Source organism: Aspergillus fumigatus, chromosome 2, assembly GCF_000002655.1.
Source record: "Aspergillus fumigatus Af293 chromosome 2, whole genome shotgun sequence".
Lineage (NCBI taxonomy): Eukaryota > Fungi > Ascomycota > Eurotiomycetes > Eurotiales > Aspergillaceae > Aspergillus > Aspergillus fumigatus.
Window position 1 is genome coordinate 4,217,156 of NC_007195.1, and position 14,798 is coordinate 4,231,953.

General features: G+C 48.6%; 5 protein-coding genes and 1 non-coding gene across 6 annotated transcripts; 4 read left to right on the forward strand and 2 right to left on the reverse strand.

The window, feature by feature from the left end:
* Window positions 1-48: 48 nt before the first annotated feature.
* yap2 (pepsin-like aspartic protease) lies at window positions 49-2,484 on the reverse strand. Its single transcript, XM_750837.3, has 3 exons — window positions 1,304-2,484; window positions 484-1,247; window positions 49-427 (listed from the first exon to the last, which is right to left on the reverse strand). Exons 1-3 carry the CDS (start codon window positions 1,696-1,698, stop codon window positions 300-302), a joined length of 1,287 nt encoding a protein of 428 aa, XP_755930.2. The 5' UTR covers window positions 1,699-2,484; the 3' UTR covers window positions 49-299.
* Window positions 2,485-2,628: 144 nt separating this feature from the next.
* nbp35 (Fe-S cluster-binding ATPase) lies at window positions 2,629-4,198 on the reverse strand. Its single transcript, XM_750838.2, has 2 exons — window positions 3,974-4,198; window positions 2,629-3,908 (listed from the first exon to the last, which is right to left on the reverse strand). The coding sequence occupies exons 1-2, from the start codon at window positions 4,053-4,055 to the stop codon at window positions 2,953-2,955; spliced, it is 1,038 nt and encodes a 345-aa protein (XP_755931.1). The 5' UTR covers window positions 4,056-4,198; the 3' UTR covers window positions 2,629-2,952.
* A 769-nt stretch (window positions 4,199-4,967) lies between these two features.
* Window positions 4,968-10,697, forward strand: AFUA_2G15970 (phosphatidylethanolamine N-methyltransferase). Its single transcript, XM_750839.2, has 4 exons — window positions 4,968-6,053; window positions 6,166-8,749; window positions 8,807-8,897; window positions 8,979-10,697. Exons 1-4 carry the CDS (start codon window positions 5,873-5,875, stop codon window positions 9,033-9,035), a joined length of 2,913 nt encoding a protein of 970 aa, XP_755932.2. The 5' UTR covers window positions 4,968-5,872; the 3' UTR covers window positions 9,036-10,697.
* AFUA_2G15975 lies at window positions 10,189-10,274 on the forward strand. Its single transcript, XR_013344486.1, has one exon. It is a non-coding gene; the product is annotated as an uncharacterized ncRNA (small nucleolar RNA).
* Window positions 10,698-10,818: 121 nt separating the features above from the next.
* AFUA_2G15980 (3' exoribonuclease family protein) lies at window positions 10,819-12,060 on the forward strand. The gene is made up of 2 exons (XM_750840.2): window positions 10,819-11,080; window positions 11,137-12,060. The coding sequence occupies exons 1-2, from the start codon at window positions 10,942-10,944 to the stop codon at window positions 11,958-11,960; spliced, it is 963 nt and encodes a 320-aa protein (XP_755933.1). The 5' UTR covers window positions 10,819-10,941; the 3' UTR covers window positions 11,961-12,060.
* Window positions 12,061-12,351: 291 nt separating this feature from the next.
* AFUA_2G15990 (uncharacterized protein) lies at window positions 12,352-12,938 on the forward strand (the record flags this gene model as incomplete). The annotated part of the gene is made up of 2 exons (XM_750841.1): window positions 12,352-12,423; window positions 12,555-12,938. The coding sequence occupies 2 exons, from the start codon at window positions 12,352-12,354 to the stop codon at window positions 12,936-12,938; spliced, it is 456 nt and encodes a 151-aa protein (XP_755934.1).
* Between the last annotated feature and the right edge of the window lie 1,860 nt (window positions 12,939-14,798).

Sequence of the window (14,798 nt, forward strand, 5' to 3'; positions counted from 1 at the left end):
ACCTTTTATTTTTCCTTTGCCCCCGTAAGCTAGTTACAGAGTTCTTACTTAGATAAGCTAGGGCTGGATGACTCAGTGTCAGCTGAGTCATCTGAGCATAAATTTATTTATGCACACTGTGTACAATAATCTGCTTTTCGACGGACGGCGGCAGATTCCAGTTCGCAATATTGGAAACCAAGTCGCAGTGTATTAGTTACATCTATGGGGACAGTGTATCTGTAATGATATACAGGACAAATTTGGAGTTCAGCGGTAACGTCGAAAAAGACATTACATTTTGGCAACAAGCAGTCAGGCTACTTGGGCGAGGCAAGTCCAATAGATGGGCCGCGCAGGTCAAAGACAACGAAAAAGGCCTTGAGGAAGACATCACCAAGGATTTGCATTGAAGTGCCCTGGTTGGACTGGATACCACCGAAACATACTGCAAGATGACATGTCAGCACATGAGCTTTCGTACGCGAAGATCGATCGTCTTACCAGTTTGTCCCGTCGTTTTGTTAATTCCGACCTCTGCAAAATCCAGGAACGTACCAGGTACCGTCGCCAAGTGCTTTGCGCCAACAGCGACCGCGAGATTCGGCAGTTCGGTATTACAGGGATAGATGTAGCCGCCGGCACTGCTGGCATACTGCGCGCCCTTGACCTGCGCGTAGTAGGCATTTACCACTGTGTCATCGAGAAGCATCAATGAGGTACCGGTATCAGCAATGGCAACAGCATTATTCTGGATGGTCTGGATAGGACCATCTCCGACCTTGTAATGGGCCGACTGGAACTGCCAGAAACCGCCCGAGGAGTCCACGGTCACGTTGATCATGTCGCCTTGGTACTTGGTTTGATCAATGATTCCGAACTCGTACTCGCCAACACCATCGCTCTTCAAATGCGCCGTCATGACTGGCTTGTCCAGACTGTCGGCGATGTTGTCGAAGAACGTCTTCTGCTGCTGAGGCTGGACTGTATTGAGGGAAGAAAAGCCCAGGCCTACGAGACCGTTTGAGTACGTATCTTCCACAAAGGAATTGGAGACGCTCGTCGGGATACCGATCGCTTGACCGGTAACGGTTGCGCCACCAATATCAACGGTATCAGTTCCGACGCCACCATTGGCGAAAGACGAATCGCCGTATTTGATCTCAAAAGTAGCTCCTTCCATCTTCTTGAAAGTGGACGACTTGGAAGGATCGAAGACAGTGTGGCCGACCTGGGCACTCGCCGGAAGCTCTGTGTTCATCACCCAGCTAGCGAAGTCCCCAGTCAGTAAGCTATGTTGGTAAAGTAACTCACTCGAACTTACAAGTCTGCTGAGCCGGTGTCGAAGTTCATCACTATTTTCTGCCCACCGATCGTCACAGGGCTGACGAAAGCCGCATCGTTCTGGACAGATTGCGCACTGACTGCACCGGTCTGCTCTGGCTCCTGGACATCGGTTACGAGATTGGCAGCTGTGCCTGAGATAGATGTCGTGTTGAAAGGCACAAAGTCCGACAGATCGACGCCAAAGGTCGTAGGAACTATACCAAACTTCCGATAGGCTCTGCGTAGAGCAGTCGGACCGTGAATGGAGTTTCCACGCTTGATCCGCTCAACCTTGAAGGACCTGCCCTGAGATTGAGCTTGTGGCGACGTTGGTGCCGCGAACACGCCGTAGCCAAGGAGCAGCAGGAAGAGAAAAGACTGTAGTGAATGCATATTGGCCCGATACTGCCTGTATTTCCAGTCTTCAACTCAATGATTGTATTTGCTGCTTCTAGCAGTTGAAGGTGGGAAAGCCTTCAAATAAGACAGAGATCAAGCCGAAAGTCGATTAAAGAGCGTCCACGCCGTATGCCCAAGTCCAGACCTGGGCACCTGCGAATATTGTAAAGACAAAAAGAATATATAAAAGGTACAAAATGAAAGGAAATAGAAACAGCCAAAGAGCTGTCAGGCAGAAGAGAAAGGCAGAGAAGTGAATGACTTGGTCTACTTCATTGTCAAAAGGGCCCTAGGGCAGAAACCATTATAATAAAAAGACCTCAGCGGCCCTAATCACGAAAGGAGCATTAGAAGTTGAACTGAGCTCCAGACCTCAGCTAAGAACTGCCGAGAGCGAGGATAGCTACCATGTTGGTAAGTTGGCCCACTCAGGCGAAAGAAACCTGAGTTGAACGGAGAAAGCAGCCAATCCATGCTGTTCATACGGAGTCAGTGGTGAAGCAACCTCATCTGCCTGACACAGTTAACACGATTCGACAGTTACTGGCGCAAATCATGAGCCATTCAGAGTTGCCAAAACAGACTTCCCCTGAAGGTGAAACGCCCAGGCGCTGGGCAGTTACAGGTTGTGCTGACCAGTCAAACCAGTCACCCACTATCGCCAAGAGATGGTGAAACGGTAGACTGGGTCGAAGTAAGCGGTCAAAATACGTATGTACTGCTAAGTTCTTTACTTTGTAAGTACTCGTGAAGAATTGAAGGTTGATAAATCATCGAGAAGAAGATCTGTCAATTTGGAATAGTCGACTGTCAAGCGAAATCGGCTCGGGAACTGTTACGTAGCTTAGACCAGTGCTGTCCCTTGGTTGGTTTCCAATCATACGGCATCATTAATGAAAATGCACATTGCAGATATGCCATACACCCGTCGTAAACTTGGTCTAACTGACGAATGTGCCTTACATTTGCTAAGTGAGGTTGGTGCCTACAATCGATAAAGCCGCGATTCAGATAGATAGTAGGCATAGAACGAGACAAGTATACTTCACTCTGTATACGAACGCTGATTAATTGCTTTCTTGTTTGATAAGAGCAATAAGGGTCCTGATTACGCAAATGCCTCATATTGAAAGGGTGGTATCAAATCATGCTATCCCAAAACGCCGTAGTAAAGAAACTCACAATGCACGCTATTCCGGCTCAAATGCACTGCACAGCAGAAGCAAAGCAGGACGACCGAGATATGAATCACTCCACCATATCATTCTCGTCAGGTGGGAGCACTGTATTTGGATCCTCGCCAAGCATTTCGCCAACCGACCGTACAACCTGCTTGATTGCCTTTGACGCTGGGCTGTCCGGGAAGTTGTCCACAAAGCTTTCGCCGTAGTCGCAAGCCATTCCAACTCTAGGGTCAAGAGGAACTGAACCCAGGAATGGAATACCCATCTTTTTCGCCAGTCGTTTGCCACCTCCTGTCGTAGCACGAAAGATTTCCGATGTATTGGAGCATCCTGGGCAGACAAATCCCCGCATGTTCTCGACTAGGCCAAGGATACGAATGCCAGCCTTGCGGCAGAAATCGATCTCCTTTCTGACGTCAAGAAGTGATACTTCTTGAGGGGTCGTAACGATCACCGCTCCGTCCACACCAGACTCTTTCAGAAGTGAGTTCACAGATAAGTGCTCGTCTGAAGTCCCAGGCGGCGTGTCAACAATCAGATAGTCCAAGTCGCCCCAGTCCACATCCTTCAGGAACTGCTTAATCATTCCATTCTTCTTTGGGCCCCTCCAAATAATTGCGTCGTCTCGATTGGGCAGCATGAATTGGATACTCATTACACTCAAATTATCGGTCACCCATACGGGACTCCAGCCCGCATTGCTAACATGAATCGTTTCCGATTCAACACCCATCATCTTCGGGATCGAGGGCCCGCAAATGTCAGTATCGCAGAGGCCGACGGTAGACTCAGGATTTGATGCGAATGCATGCGCAAGGAGCGAGGAGAATGTGGATTTGCCGACACCGCCTTTGCCGGATAGTACAAGGATCTTGTGTCGGATTTGAGAGAGACGTTCGGTGATGATGGGGATGTCGGGATCGGGCCCCTTCGGGGCAGAGGCACAGATCGCTTGATTGGGACAGCCAGCGCAGGCATCGCCTTTTCCTGCTTGCTCCGACTCAGGTCCAGGACAGTGCTCTGCAAAGATCAGCGCCCTTCAAAGGTAAAAGAAACATGACATTTTGCCGGTTAGGAAGACATACCTGGTTCCGGAGCAACGAGGTTCGGTGCCGCCTTGGTTGGCACATCGAACGCTGCCACTGGCTCCATCACGGACGGCGCCATTATTATGCGGAAACCAGCTTCTTCTAAGGGATATGGCGATATAATCTCTTAGATTCCCAGGTCCAGTAGGTGTGTTGAATTGATTTGGACAAAGGAAGTTTTGATGAAAAGTGGCGGATCGCTGCTTGATAATCCAATATCGGATGACAAACTCTTGGTGGCGATTGGGCGCGGGGTGATGTTCTCAGGAACAGTCACTGCGGTGTCGGAGCGCCCCGCGATAAGATAGATCAATCATAGATCCTACAGGATACTGAATATCTAAATAGATGGACTATTATTTCATTTTATTGGCATTACTATGCTGATGAACAGCGAGTGGCTTATAGTATAACTCCAACCACTAGGATCAAGATCTGTATGTCTCGCGATAGTCAGTTGAGTGTTCCCTTAATGGGCTAGGGCTGAGCTAGAGCAAAGAAACTGATATATTCACCAATGTATGGTCGTTTTTGTAATGAGAGTCGTCCTACCTTTCATAGAGTCCATTTGTTCGTGCCTATAGAGAGCAGCAGGATGCTTGCAAGTTTGGTCTGACTATCTTTTCAGAAGCGGGGTATGAAAAGTAGTATAGATATAGATAATGCATTGTCAGAACCTTAGTATACCTCCCTGACCGTGCTACTCTATCATTATCCACCAACTGGACAGTCAGATGACTGATCCACTCCATTACAGGCGCGATTTGCAAGAAACATCCTCAGCAAATATCCGGAGGTTGTCATTAAATACCCCATACTCCATGGAGACGCTGCAGATCTCTACAGGGCCCAATTCTCTTACGAAACTACGCCTATCAGCATATCAATGACTATTCCCTTCTTTCTGTAGGCCGCGTCTGAGTGCTGCATGATGCATATGCTTTCCCTTCCACGAAAGAATCGCTGAAATTACTGATTGGCATTAATTTAGACTACCCGAGTCTTACCTGCTTCAATTCCTGATTTTTGAGGATTGACAGGGGAGACGCTGTCCAGTGAAATGTAGTATTAGATGCAACCGCCGTTACCGCTCGTATGTGATGGCTGCTTCATCAAGAAAAATAATATGCTTTCAATGAGCAGAGCAAGCGGATGGTCGATGGAGTCGAGTACTGAGGTATTGGAAATTATCGTCGCACAGACGGATCTGTATCCAAGGAGTAACCCATGAGCCTGAACATTATTTTACAGAGAAGAGTATCTGAACCATATCCCATCTGATATCATTTTGCTTTAACATTCCCTCGTCAACACCGAGGCTACGAGGATGTACTAACATTACGAGATACCTCTATGAATGGTTCGAATTCCCTACGAGCGTTGACCTTCTTTCTCTTTCTGCTCCATTCCTCAATCCCTTTGAGAGGTTGTACCAACGTCCTGTGATTGGCGCCTTTCCCACTCAATGAGTCTGGGTCGCTAAGTAGCCCTTTTCCCCAACGACCGTTCTACCTACCTTGCTTAGTCTCGTCCTTAGACGTAAGAGGTTACCCTCTCTCTCCCCACTATACCCCGTACGGATAACGATAAATAGCAGGTAGCTCCGCCTCTCTGTCACTAACACCAGCATTTTCTGTCTCTTTTCTTGGTTACATTTTGCATAATCTCTCTTTCCTCCAGTGGTTCAGTGACCAATTGAGCATTGTTATCGAGGTGCGAAATCTATCCAATTTGGAGACATTAACAAAAGCATTATACGGGTTGTGGCCGACACTACCCACCCTTGCTTTCCTGTCACATGCTTCTCTTGCACCTTTGACTTTCCGATCCATCTGTCCACAGTAACAATTTTCCGCTCCCGCTTCCCACGCAGGAATCAGAGAGCTACACGCAATTATGGATCGTGGCCTTTCAACAGGCGCTCATCAGGCAGATGATGGACTTCGCGAGAGGACTGTGGCCTCTCAGTCCAGCTCGGCCCCCGGTCTCGAGGCTTTAACAGCCACGGGTGAAGGTGAGGTCAAGGACAAAGCCGGTAAAGGAAAGAAGACATACGGCCGGACTCCTCAAGGTAAAGGTATGTGACATAGTCGCCCCTGGAAATTAAGACTAAATCACACGTCTTTTCGGCTCTCAAAATACTCTCGGGTTGCTACGGGTTGCTCACCGCTAACTTACCAACTCAATAGTGTTTACGGTGCCTCAAACGCACGACATGGTCTCTCAACTACTATCCCCCTCGGAACCAAAGAACCTGTCAGATGTCATCGTCCTAGCTATTCTCGCTGCTCATATTCTTCTCTTATGGCGACTTCCCGCGGGGGTCAAAGTGCCCGTTTTTGCCTTCATCTACCTCTTTTGGCGCGGTGCCTACAATGCTGGGATCGGATGGCTGCTTCATAACCAGTCGAACCACCGAACGCTCGTCCGTTGGGCCGAGAAGACCAAGATCTTCGTGAATCCGGCCACTGGCCAAAATCCTCATGCTAACTTATACAAGTTGATCAAGCGTGAATTGGAGACCAAGATCCCAGCTGACTACTCGTTCGAAGATGCTCCAATTGAGTACAACACCTGGCTCGTCTTCAGACGACTTGTCGATCTGATCTTGATGTGCGACTTCACCTCATATTGCCTCTTTGCGATAGCCTGTAGCCAACGTCCCTTTGATGAGGGCACTCTGATGACTGTCTTGCGGTGGTCCGCAGGCATCGTCTTAGTGCTCTTCAACCTTTGGGTAAAATTAGACGCGCATCGAGTGGTAAAAGACTACGCCTGGTACTGGGGAGACTTTTTCTTTCTTATCGACCAGGAATTGACCTTTGACGGTGTTTTCGAAATGGCGCCTCATCCAATGTACTCGGTCGGTTATGCTGGATACTACGGTATCTCGCTAATGGCGGCGAGCTACAAGGTCCTGTTTATCTCTATTCTCGCCCATGCAGCACAATTCGCTTTCCTGGTCTTCGTCGAGAATCCGCACATAGAGAAGACATACAACCCGCCACCACCCCGAAAGCGAACTATCGAGCAGGAAAATGTATCTATCACCCCTCAGAGATCTGATTCGCCCAGCGCGCCAGCTTCCGTGGATGAACAAGTGCCCCATGCGCCAAGTTATTCAAGCGGTCCACCTCCATCGGTTCACAACCTCTTGGGCTTTCGGAACCTTGATTTGTATCGGACGATAGATACTTCTTCCATACTGATTCAATTTCTCGTATTCGCCCTCACGGTTCTGACACCTTCAACTCCGTGGTTCCAGTTCCTTTTTGTCGCCAACGCGGCAGTCTGGAGAATCTGGTATTCTGTTGGTATCGGTTTCGTGCTCAACCGTCAGTCGAATTGTAAGGCCTGGACTCGACACTTTGTAAAATATGGCGAAAGCCCGCAGGAGGCCTGGAATCAGTGGAAAGGCACTTATCATATCAGCATGGTTATGTGCTACGCGAGCTTCATTGCTGCCGTCTGGAAGATGTACAGTTTTCCTGCGGATTGGGGCTATGGCCTTGTGTTGCTCAGACACGTCTTGGGTGCAGGGCTCATTGCCTTGCAAATCTGGACATCCGTCAGCATCTACGAATCCCTTGGAGAGTTTGGTTGGTTCTACGGAGATTTCTTCTTCGACGAATCGCCCAAATTGACGTATGACGGCATTTATCGTTTCCTGAACAACCCTGAGCGTGTTCTGGGGTTGGCAGGTGTTTGGGGCGCCGTCCTTATCACCAGCAGTGGGGCTGTCACTTTCCTTGCCCTGATGAGCCATATTTTGAGCCTAGGGTTCATCCAATTTGTCGAGCGTCCTCACATGCAGAAGCTTTACGGCAGAAGCCTGCGACGAGATGCTGGGCTGACAAAGAGTTTGAAGCGATCCCTGCCTCCTTCGTTACAACAGCTTCATGGAAGTGTTGACAAGATCTTTGATGAGTCTTTCGAATTCATTGAAGAACTCATTGACACCGCTCGTCCGAAGCTCGCGGCGGGCGTCAACACGTTTGTCAAAGACACGTCAGCTCTGTTCCAAAAATATCCCGCTCGTGTGACTATCTCTCGTATTGATGAAGACCTGGCTGGCTATGATTTACGTGACTATTCCTTGGAGATTGAGGGCACTGATTCATTGTCACCCAATGACAACGATCAAAGCGGTAGGGAGGGTGCTAATGCTCGTATGCCCCTTGACAGACGCGGCGACTTGAAGAACTTGGTCTTCGAGTATGGTTCACCCATCAAGGTTAAGTGGACTGCTCCGCTCAATCACAGCAAGAAGGATTGGATTGGCCTATATCGAGTCACCGACAACACTTCTCGGGAGGTTACACGCGTCTCATCTCAAGGGAGATGGATTGCAGTCAACGAGGGCTCGTATGACAATTTGACTTGCGAGAAGGGTATCGTGAGCAGCGATATTCTCATACCCGCCTCACAACGCAAGGACAACGAAAACCGCGATCTTGCTTCCGGCGAAGTCATCTTCTCTGGTGATAAGCTATTCTGGACTCAGGGCGTCTTTGAGTTCCGCTACCATCACAATGGCAAACACAATGTTATGGCTATTTCAAGACCATTCGAGATTCGTATCAGCCGGTTTGATGAGGACGAGATCCCACTGATGAACCCTACATCAGTCGAGCTAAGCTTGTTTCCCGTTGTGCGTAACTGCCTTGATCGAGATCCCCAGATCGCGCCGGAGACCGTGGATGAGCCGTTTGGCGGCCTTGTTGAACGTGACGGAAAGTATGCCAAGAGAGTTGTGTTCGCGGTTCATCAAATGTGAGTCGATTTTGCTGTGTGGTTTTCGGAGGGGGTCATACTAATGCTTTCGCGAAGGTTTGGTATCGAATTCGCTCCCGAGGTTGTCAAAGCTGACGGCAATGTCCACAACCTCGCCCGGAGGATATGCAATGCAAAAAGGGTCCTGGTATGTAGTCGTCTGCCTCCATACCTCACCACCTATTTTTTTCTGGCCGCTGAAGCTGACTATGAATATTACATCGCGCAGGCTCCCTATAGCCTGACTAGGAATGGTGCAACGACACCAACTGAAGGGAAAGAGTAACCTGATAATGAAAACCTACGTGGAACCAAGAGAAAACTGGAAAAAAAAAAGCGAAAATGGAGAAATGGTCTCCCAGCTCGACAATACGCAAACCGTTTCCTGTTCGCCTTTGCAGCTTTTATTTGGATGAGAGATGAAGCTTTGATAAACAGGCTTATTGCCAATGTCATTCCGTTTGATTGTGCTGCTCATCATCTCTGTCTCATCATGCACGCCGAAGACTTACCCTGAAGAAGATAAAAAAAAAAGGAAAAAAGATTATACAGGCTGCGATGACGGCATGTACATTGAGATGCAAAGTATACATTACTCCGAGCGATTGAGGCAGCAGTAGCTGAAAGGGTTTTTAGTTTCATGGTACATACTCAGTGGCACTACTTGTATATACCATAGAGAATGAAGAATTCATGGTAGAATTGTTCGTAGATGAATTTTCAGTATTGGATAGATTTCGATCTATTTCAACATGTCTAGTCTGACTACAAAGTACAACTTGACGAGAAAAACCTACAACTTCAGAGCGGTCAGCAGGCATGTTAAGCTGACATCGGAATTCGACAGCGCAGCAACACGACGGGACACCTTGGATAAAGGCAAACTTTAGAGTTCGCAGTAAGTGTCGATCAGCCAAGCCGGTAAATTCATCCCATCCCCTGCCAAGTACTTCCCCCCGTCAGATCATCCAAAACGAACGATGAGTCGAGTGAAAGGCGTTGGCACAAGTCAAGCGTAGCAAACACACCGACAGGTCAGTACGGAGCAAGACGATTGAACCCGACGTTCATTGCTCCACAACCAATCATCCCTTCAATCCAGCGAATTTCAGAAGAAATACGTCGAAGAGAAAGTCCGGTATAGGGGAGTTGAACAGGCGGATCGCAGTGCTCCAAGTGTGCTGTGCTGCCGGCAGCTGCAGGCTCGAGGGGCGGTTCTCCAAGGGAGATCATTGAATGGATTGACTTGTTGTCATCATAGAGGATTGTGTGTGGCAGTGACGAGAACAAGGGAGAGGGAACTGTACCTATTACTAGTAATGCCAGGAAGTTGTGCTTGAGTTAAGCAGTTGTGCAAATTCTATTTCTTCGTGATCATCAGCAATCCGCATGATCAAAACTTTCGTGTATTGGAATAACAAGTAGAAATCTTTAAAAAATGATCAGGAGTTTTTGGTAAGGTATTTTGTTTTCTTCAAGGTTTTTGCAGAAGCAGAACTGAAAAAAATGTCTCTCATCACGAAGAGGATATGGGTGGTGTGACCGTCAAGGACGTGAGCAAAACATACCTAACAGAGCCTACAGAGAGTGCGAGTTATCAGAGACTAGACGAGAAGTTCCTGTCTGATGAATTGGTTAGCAAGACTGCTTGGAGCAAAGCGAGCTGATAGCAACTATGGATTGGAAGTTTGATCAGATGGTGATGCATGTTTGTTCAAGCCCATTTATTTGTCGCCGGAACTTAAGATTTTGGAAATCAATTTCGTCATGAAGGGTGCGGATTGGTAGTGTGATGAGGTAGACCAACTTACAGTGAATTAGTAAATATCAGGATGTTCTGAGCAGATAGCAGTTTAAAAACTGATGCACTTCTACCAACTACTCAGGCCTCATCATCAGAAGTCTGGTTTGTTGGCAGTCAAGCAGGGAGAAGATGAGGGAAGAGCATGAGGAGAAAAACAGAAAAAAAAATAGTCGAGTGGGAAAAAGTGCGATCCACCAGCGGACGAAGACAAACAGTGCAAACATCCTATGAAATCGCAGATTTCCGTTTCTGGACTGGGAAAGAAAGTCGCTGGGAGGTTACTTGTCTGGATTTGTGTTAAAGAAGCATTGACAATTCCCTCTTTCATCAATTGTTATTGCCGTTTTCCTTCAATTCTAAGCTTCTTCTCGTTCCCAGTAGACCTGCGATGACTGACCGACGAAGAATCAATGGGCCGCCCAGTGGCACAAGGCCTGCGGTCTTTGCATCGTCGCTCAAATCTACGACCGATACTACAACTGGCAGGCCACAACGGCAAAGGCAGCCAAATGAACTGCGCAAAATATGTGAGATATAAACTCAATACATCGCCCGTGCAAGAGCTAACATATTCGCATACCAGTCCTCAAGACTGGCTTGATTCCTTCCGCATCTGGCTCCTCATACCTCGAGTTCGAACCCTCAGCCTCCCTCGCCGCTGCACGCTCTTCTCCTCAATCTCTCATCCCTCCTTCTTCAGCGCTGAAGCTCGCATGTACTGTTCACGGACCGAAACCGCTTCCCCGTTCAGCTACATTCTCGCCCAACCTTGTCCTCACCACTCATGTCAAATATGCGCCGTTCGCTGCCCGCAGGAGGAAAGGGCACATCCGAGACACTAGCGAACGGGACCTGGGTGTACATTTAGAGACCGCGTTGCGGGGTGTTATTGTTGCTGAACGGTGGCCGAAGAGTGGATTGGATATCACAATTACGATCTTAGAGGCAGAAGACGATCGGTGGTGGGGGGACGCGCCAGACTCTCACGATGCTCCGTGGGGGATGATGAATGTTCTGGCTGGATGCATCACAGCTGCCTCTGCGGCTATTGCGGATGCGCGGATCGACTGTTTGGATCTCGTGGCTGGCGGCGTGGCTGCTCTTGTCTCTGACGAGTCGCCGGAGGGAGAGAGGTCAGCGCCGAAGCTTATGCTGGATACGGACCCTGCTGAACATCGGTCTATCCTGTCAGCATGTGTTGTGGCATATATGCCTTCTCGGGATGAGATTACAGAAATATGGCTTAAGGGGGATAGTTCGAAGGTGCTATTAGGGCCCGATGACAAGCGCACGGGGCATGATGCTTTAATAAATGGGGCGGTGGACGCTGCTCGGGGAGCGCATATGGTACTGGCGGAGGCAGTGAGGGAATCCGCTGAACGGTTCGCCGGCCTTGCTACAGTTTGAGATCTTGTGTAATGAACGAAGAAATAATACCAACGTCTTGAAGGTTCCTTTTCAGTTGTCATATTACGATTAGTTGTAATAGAGAATCAGTCCTTACTCCGTCATTGAAATCCTTCAAAATTCAGTGGAATAATAGGTTGAGTGGGCTCTCACTGTGTATATTACCAGTGAATCAAACACCACGTAAGGCGGTTTAGACTAAACCACTAGAGCAGATGTTCTGCCTGCTTGTGTGAGGTGAGCTCGACTCGTTCCAAAACAACCAGTAACCTCTCGTCTGGTCACTCTCTCCCTTACCAACTTCTATCCATCCTCACTCTGATCTCCAGATTGATCAGAGCATTCTCGTCACATCTTTCTCTCCCCATCACATCCAACTCGAAACGTCGCGATGCCCAAGTCAACCCTTGACGAGCAGCACCTCTTCATGTATCACATCCTTAACGGAGTGAACGACAAGACCGTAAGTGCGCCGTTGAGAATAATGAAACAAGCATAGACGAGTAGCACCGGAGGACCCGCTTGATGTCGATCGGTTCATCCTTCATGATGCCTTCCTCGAGGACACGACTGACTGGACTTCATTTCTCTTAGATCGACTGGGACCCCGTCTGCAAGGCTACCAGTTTGAACAAGAAGGCTGCTAAACTGAGATGGATGCGTCTCAAGGCAAAGATCGAAGGCGCTCTGAAGGAAGACGAGACTGAAAGCGCTGACGACATCGCCGCGAAGTCTGGCAATGGCAACGGCAACGGCAACGGCAACGCCGAAGTCAAGCCTGAAGCTGCAAAAGCGCCTGGCAAGGCTATGCCCAAGATGGGTGTTTTCAAGCCCCGTCGTTCCAAGAACATCAACACTGCTGAATCTGAGATCGCTCCCCCTTCTAAGAAGAGACGCACCTCTAAGCGCAATAGAGGCGATCACGCCGACAGCGATGACGCCAACAAGGGTGCCTCTGAGGCTATTGCCGAGAAGTAGCTGAGCTCCATTATTTGGACAGTCATTCTTTCTCCACGAGCACTTGTGGCCATCGCACCTTTGGGGCGAGCATTTTCTTTGCAGCAGCGATGAAAGAGAGTTGATTTGGTTCAATACCATGCAGCATCTTTTGGTGCATTGTCTGGTTGGATGGATTTGTGTCTGTTACTGGCAATTACATGAACACAGGAAGAGGTGTGTTGAATCTGGAGGATGGTAAGATAGGAGCTCTACTCCGTAGGTTAATTCAACTACAAGTTAAGGGTTTCATGGAGCACGTGAGCCACCATGACTACAGATTGTAGGCGGTGAGAACCCACTGGCGTGCCTGAACGTCAGGGCAGAGCTGTATTTTAAGTGCCGAGGGTCTGATCCCTTCCCAGACTCTTTGCTCCCTCTCATAGTACGCGCTAATAAAGAATAATAGAGCATAAAAGGGCTCCTGCCATGTCTCTATGCACTTCTCTGTTGGCAATATCAGCATCTACATGTGGCGGGTGTTTTGTTTTACCGCGGACACACAAAATTACTCTGTAGATCAGGGAACATTTACACTGTAAGCACAGAGTACCACTGGATATAAGTAGAACCTATAGGCAAGGTTTAGCCGGTAATCCGTGGTGGTGATGGCTCTGAGACTAATTTCCTTAAGATTAGGATCGTTGGCCCAGATTCCCGATATTGCTAGCTCCAGAGTTGGTGCAGTTCGCAAATAGAACTATGTCAACCCGACAACCAAGAGTTCTAGTCCCGTCCATGAACACGGCGGGGTACTTTTCGCTTTCCACTCTTTCTTGACACATCGAAGGCACCAAAGACAGTAACGGAAAAGAAATAGAAACATAATCCTGTTGGCTCCACCGTGGCTTTAACTATTTTCGTGTTTCCCGCTTCTCTCTCTGCTGGATGGACTGGAAGTCAGGGGAAGGTAGGGGCCCTCTCGTGGTCCCACTACCACGAAAGAGCGGCATGGGCGACAGCCAATTACTGCTGATTGCGCAGAGATGGTCAATAGGTGCATCAAATGTATCGGCAGGAACGGGCTCGTGACTCTCCTTGGACGTTCCCCGATCCGGGCTTTAGCTTTGTTCGACCTTCGAGGCTCAGACAGCATCAAGATTTGGCTATCCACCATCGGTGTTTCACAGCTCGGAGTTTGATCGAATTATCTCAACCTAATCACTTCGTCGTCAATGAACGCCAGATTACCTATGGCAACCTTGGGTCCTCAGCGAATTGTGGATAATAGCCTGCAGGTACGATGTTAAGCTCCTTGACATATTGACAAGGGGGATTGGGAACCAGAAGAACAAGAGGGACAAAAACTTTTGAGAGCTAACTAACGTCTCTGCTTTCAGACAGGTCACAAGCGAAGTGGGACCTGCCAAAACTCCAGGGACTGAACGTTGGACGAGAAATCCTGCTACCCCTACAGGGTACACTCCTACACTACAAATACACAGTCCACACTCTTTTTCCAAGGCTATGGGCTCGATTCGTTGGTTCCTCCGGGTGATTGGGACCCGTTCCTGGCCTACTGGACGATCCCACGGCGCCCACCAATGACTGGTCTTGGTTAACGTGCTGGTTGCTGGCGGGATCCATCGAGACCCATTTTTCTGCCTTCTTGACTGGTATCTGCTTCTCCATTCCGTTAGTCAACAGCTTAAGTTCATCTCATGAACTTCACAACAGGTGGTTATGTGACTGAGCACCTCTGATGCGCCCGTTCATCTATGCTCGTCACAGCTGAATTGATGCTAATTGCTATGCTGCCTGTGACTGTGGTTTCTAGGGTTTCCAACTCTGTCAACCGAGATCCTGGCATGCTGACAATGCAGGCTGCAGTATTACATTGCA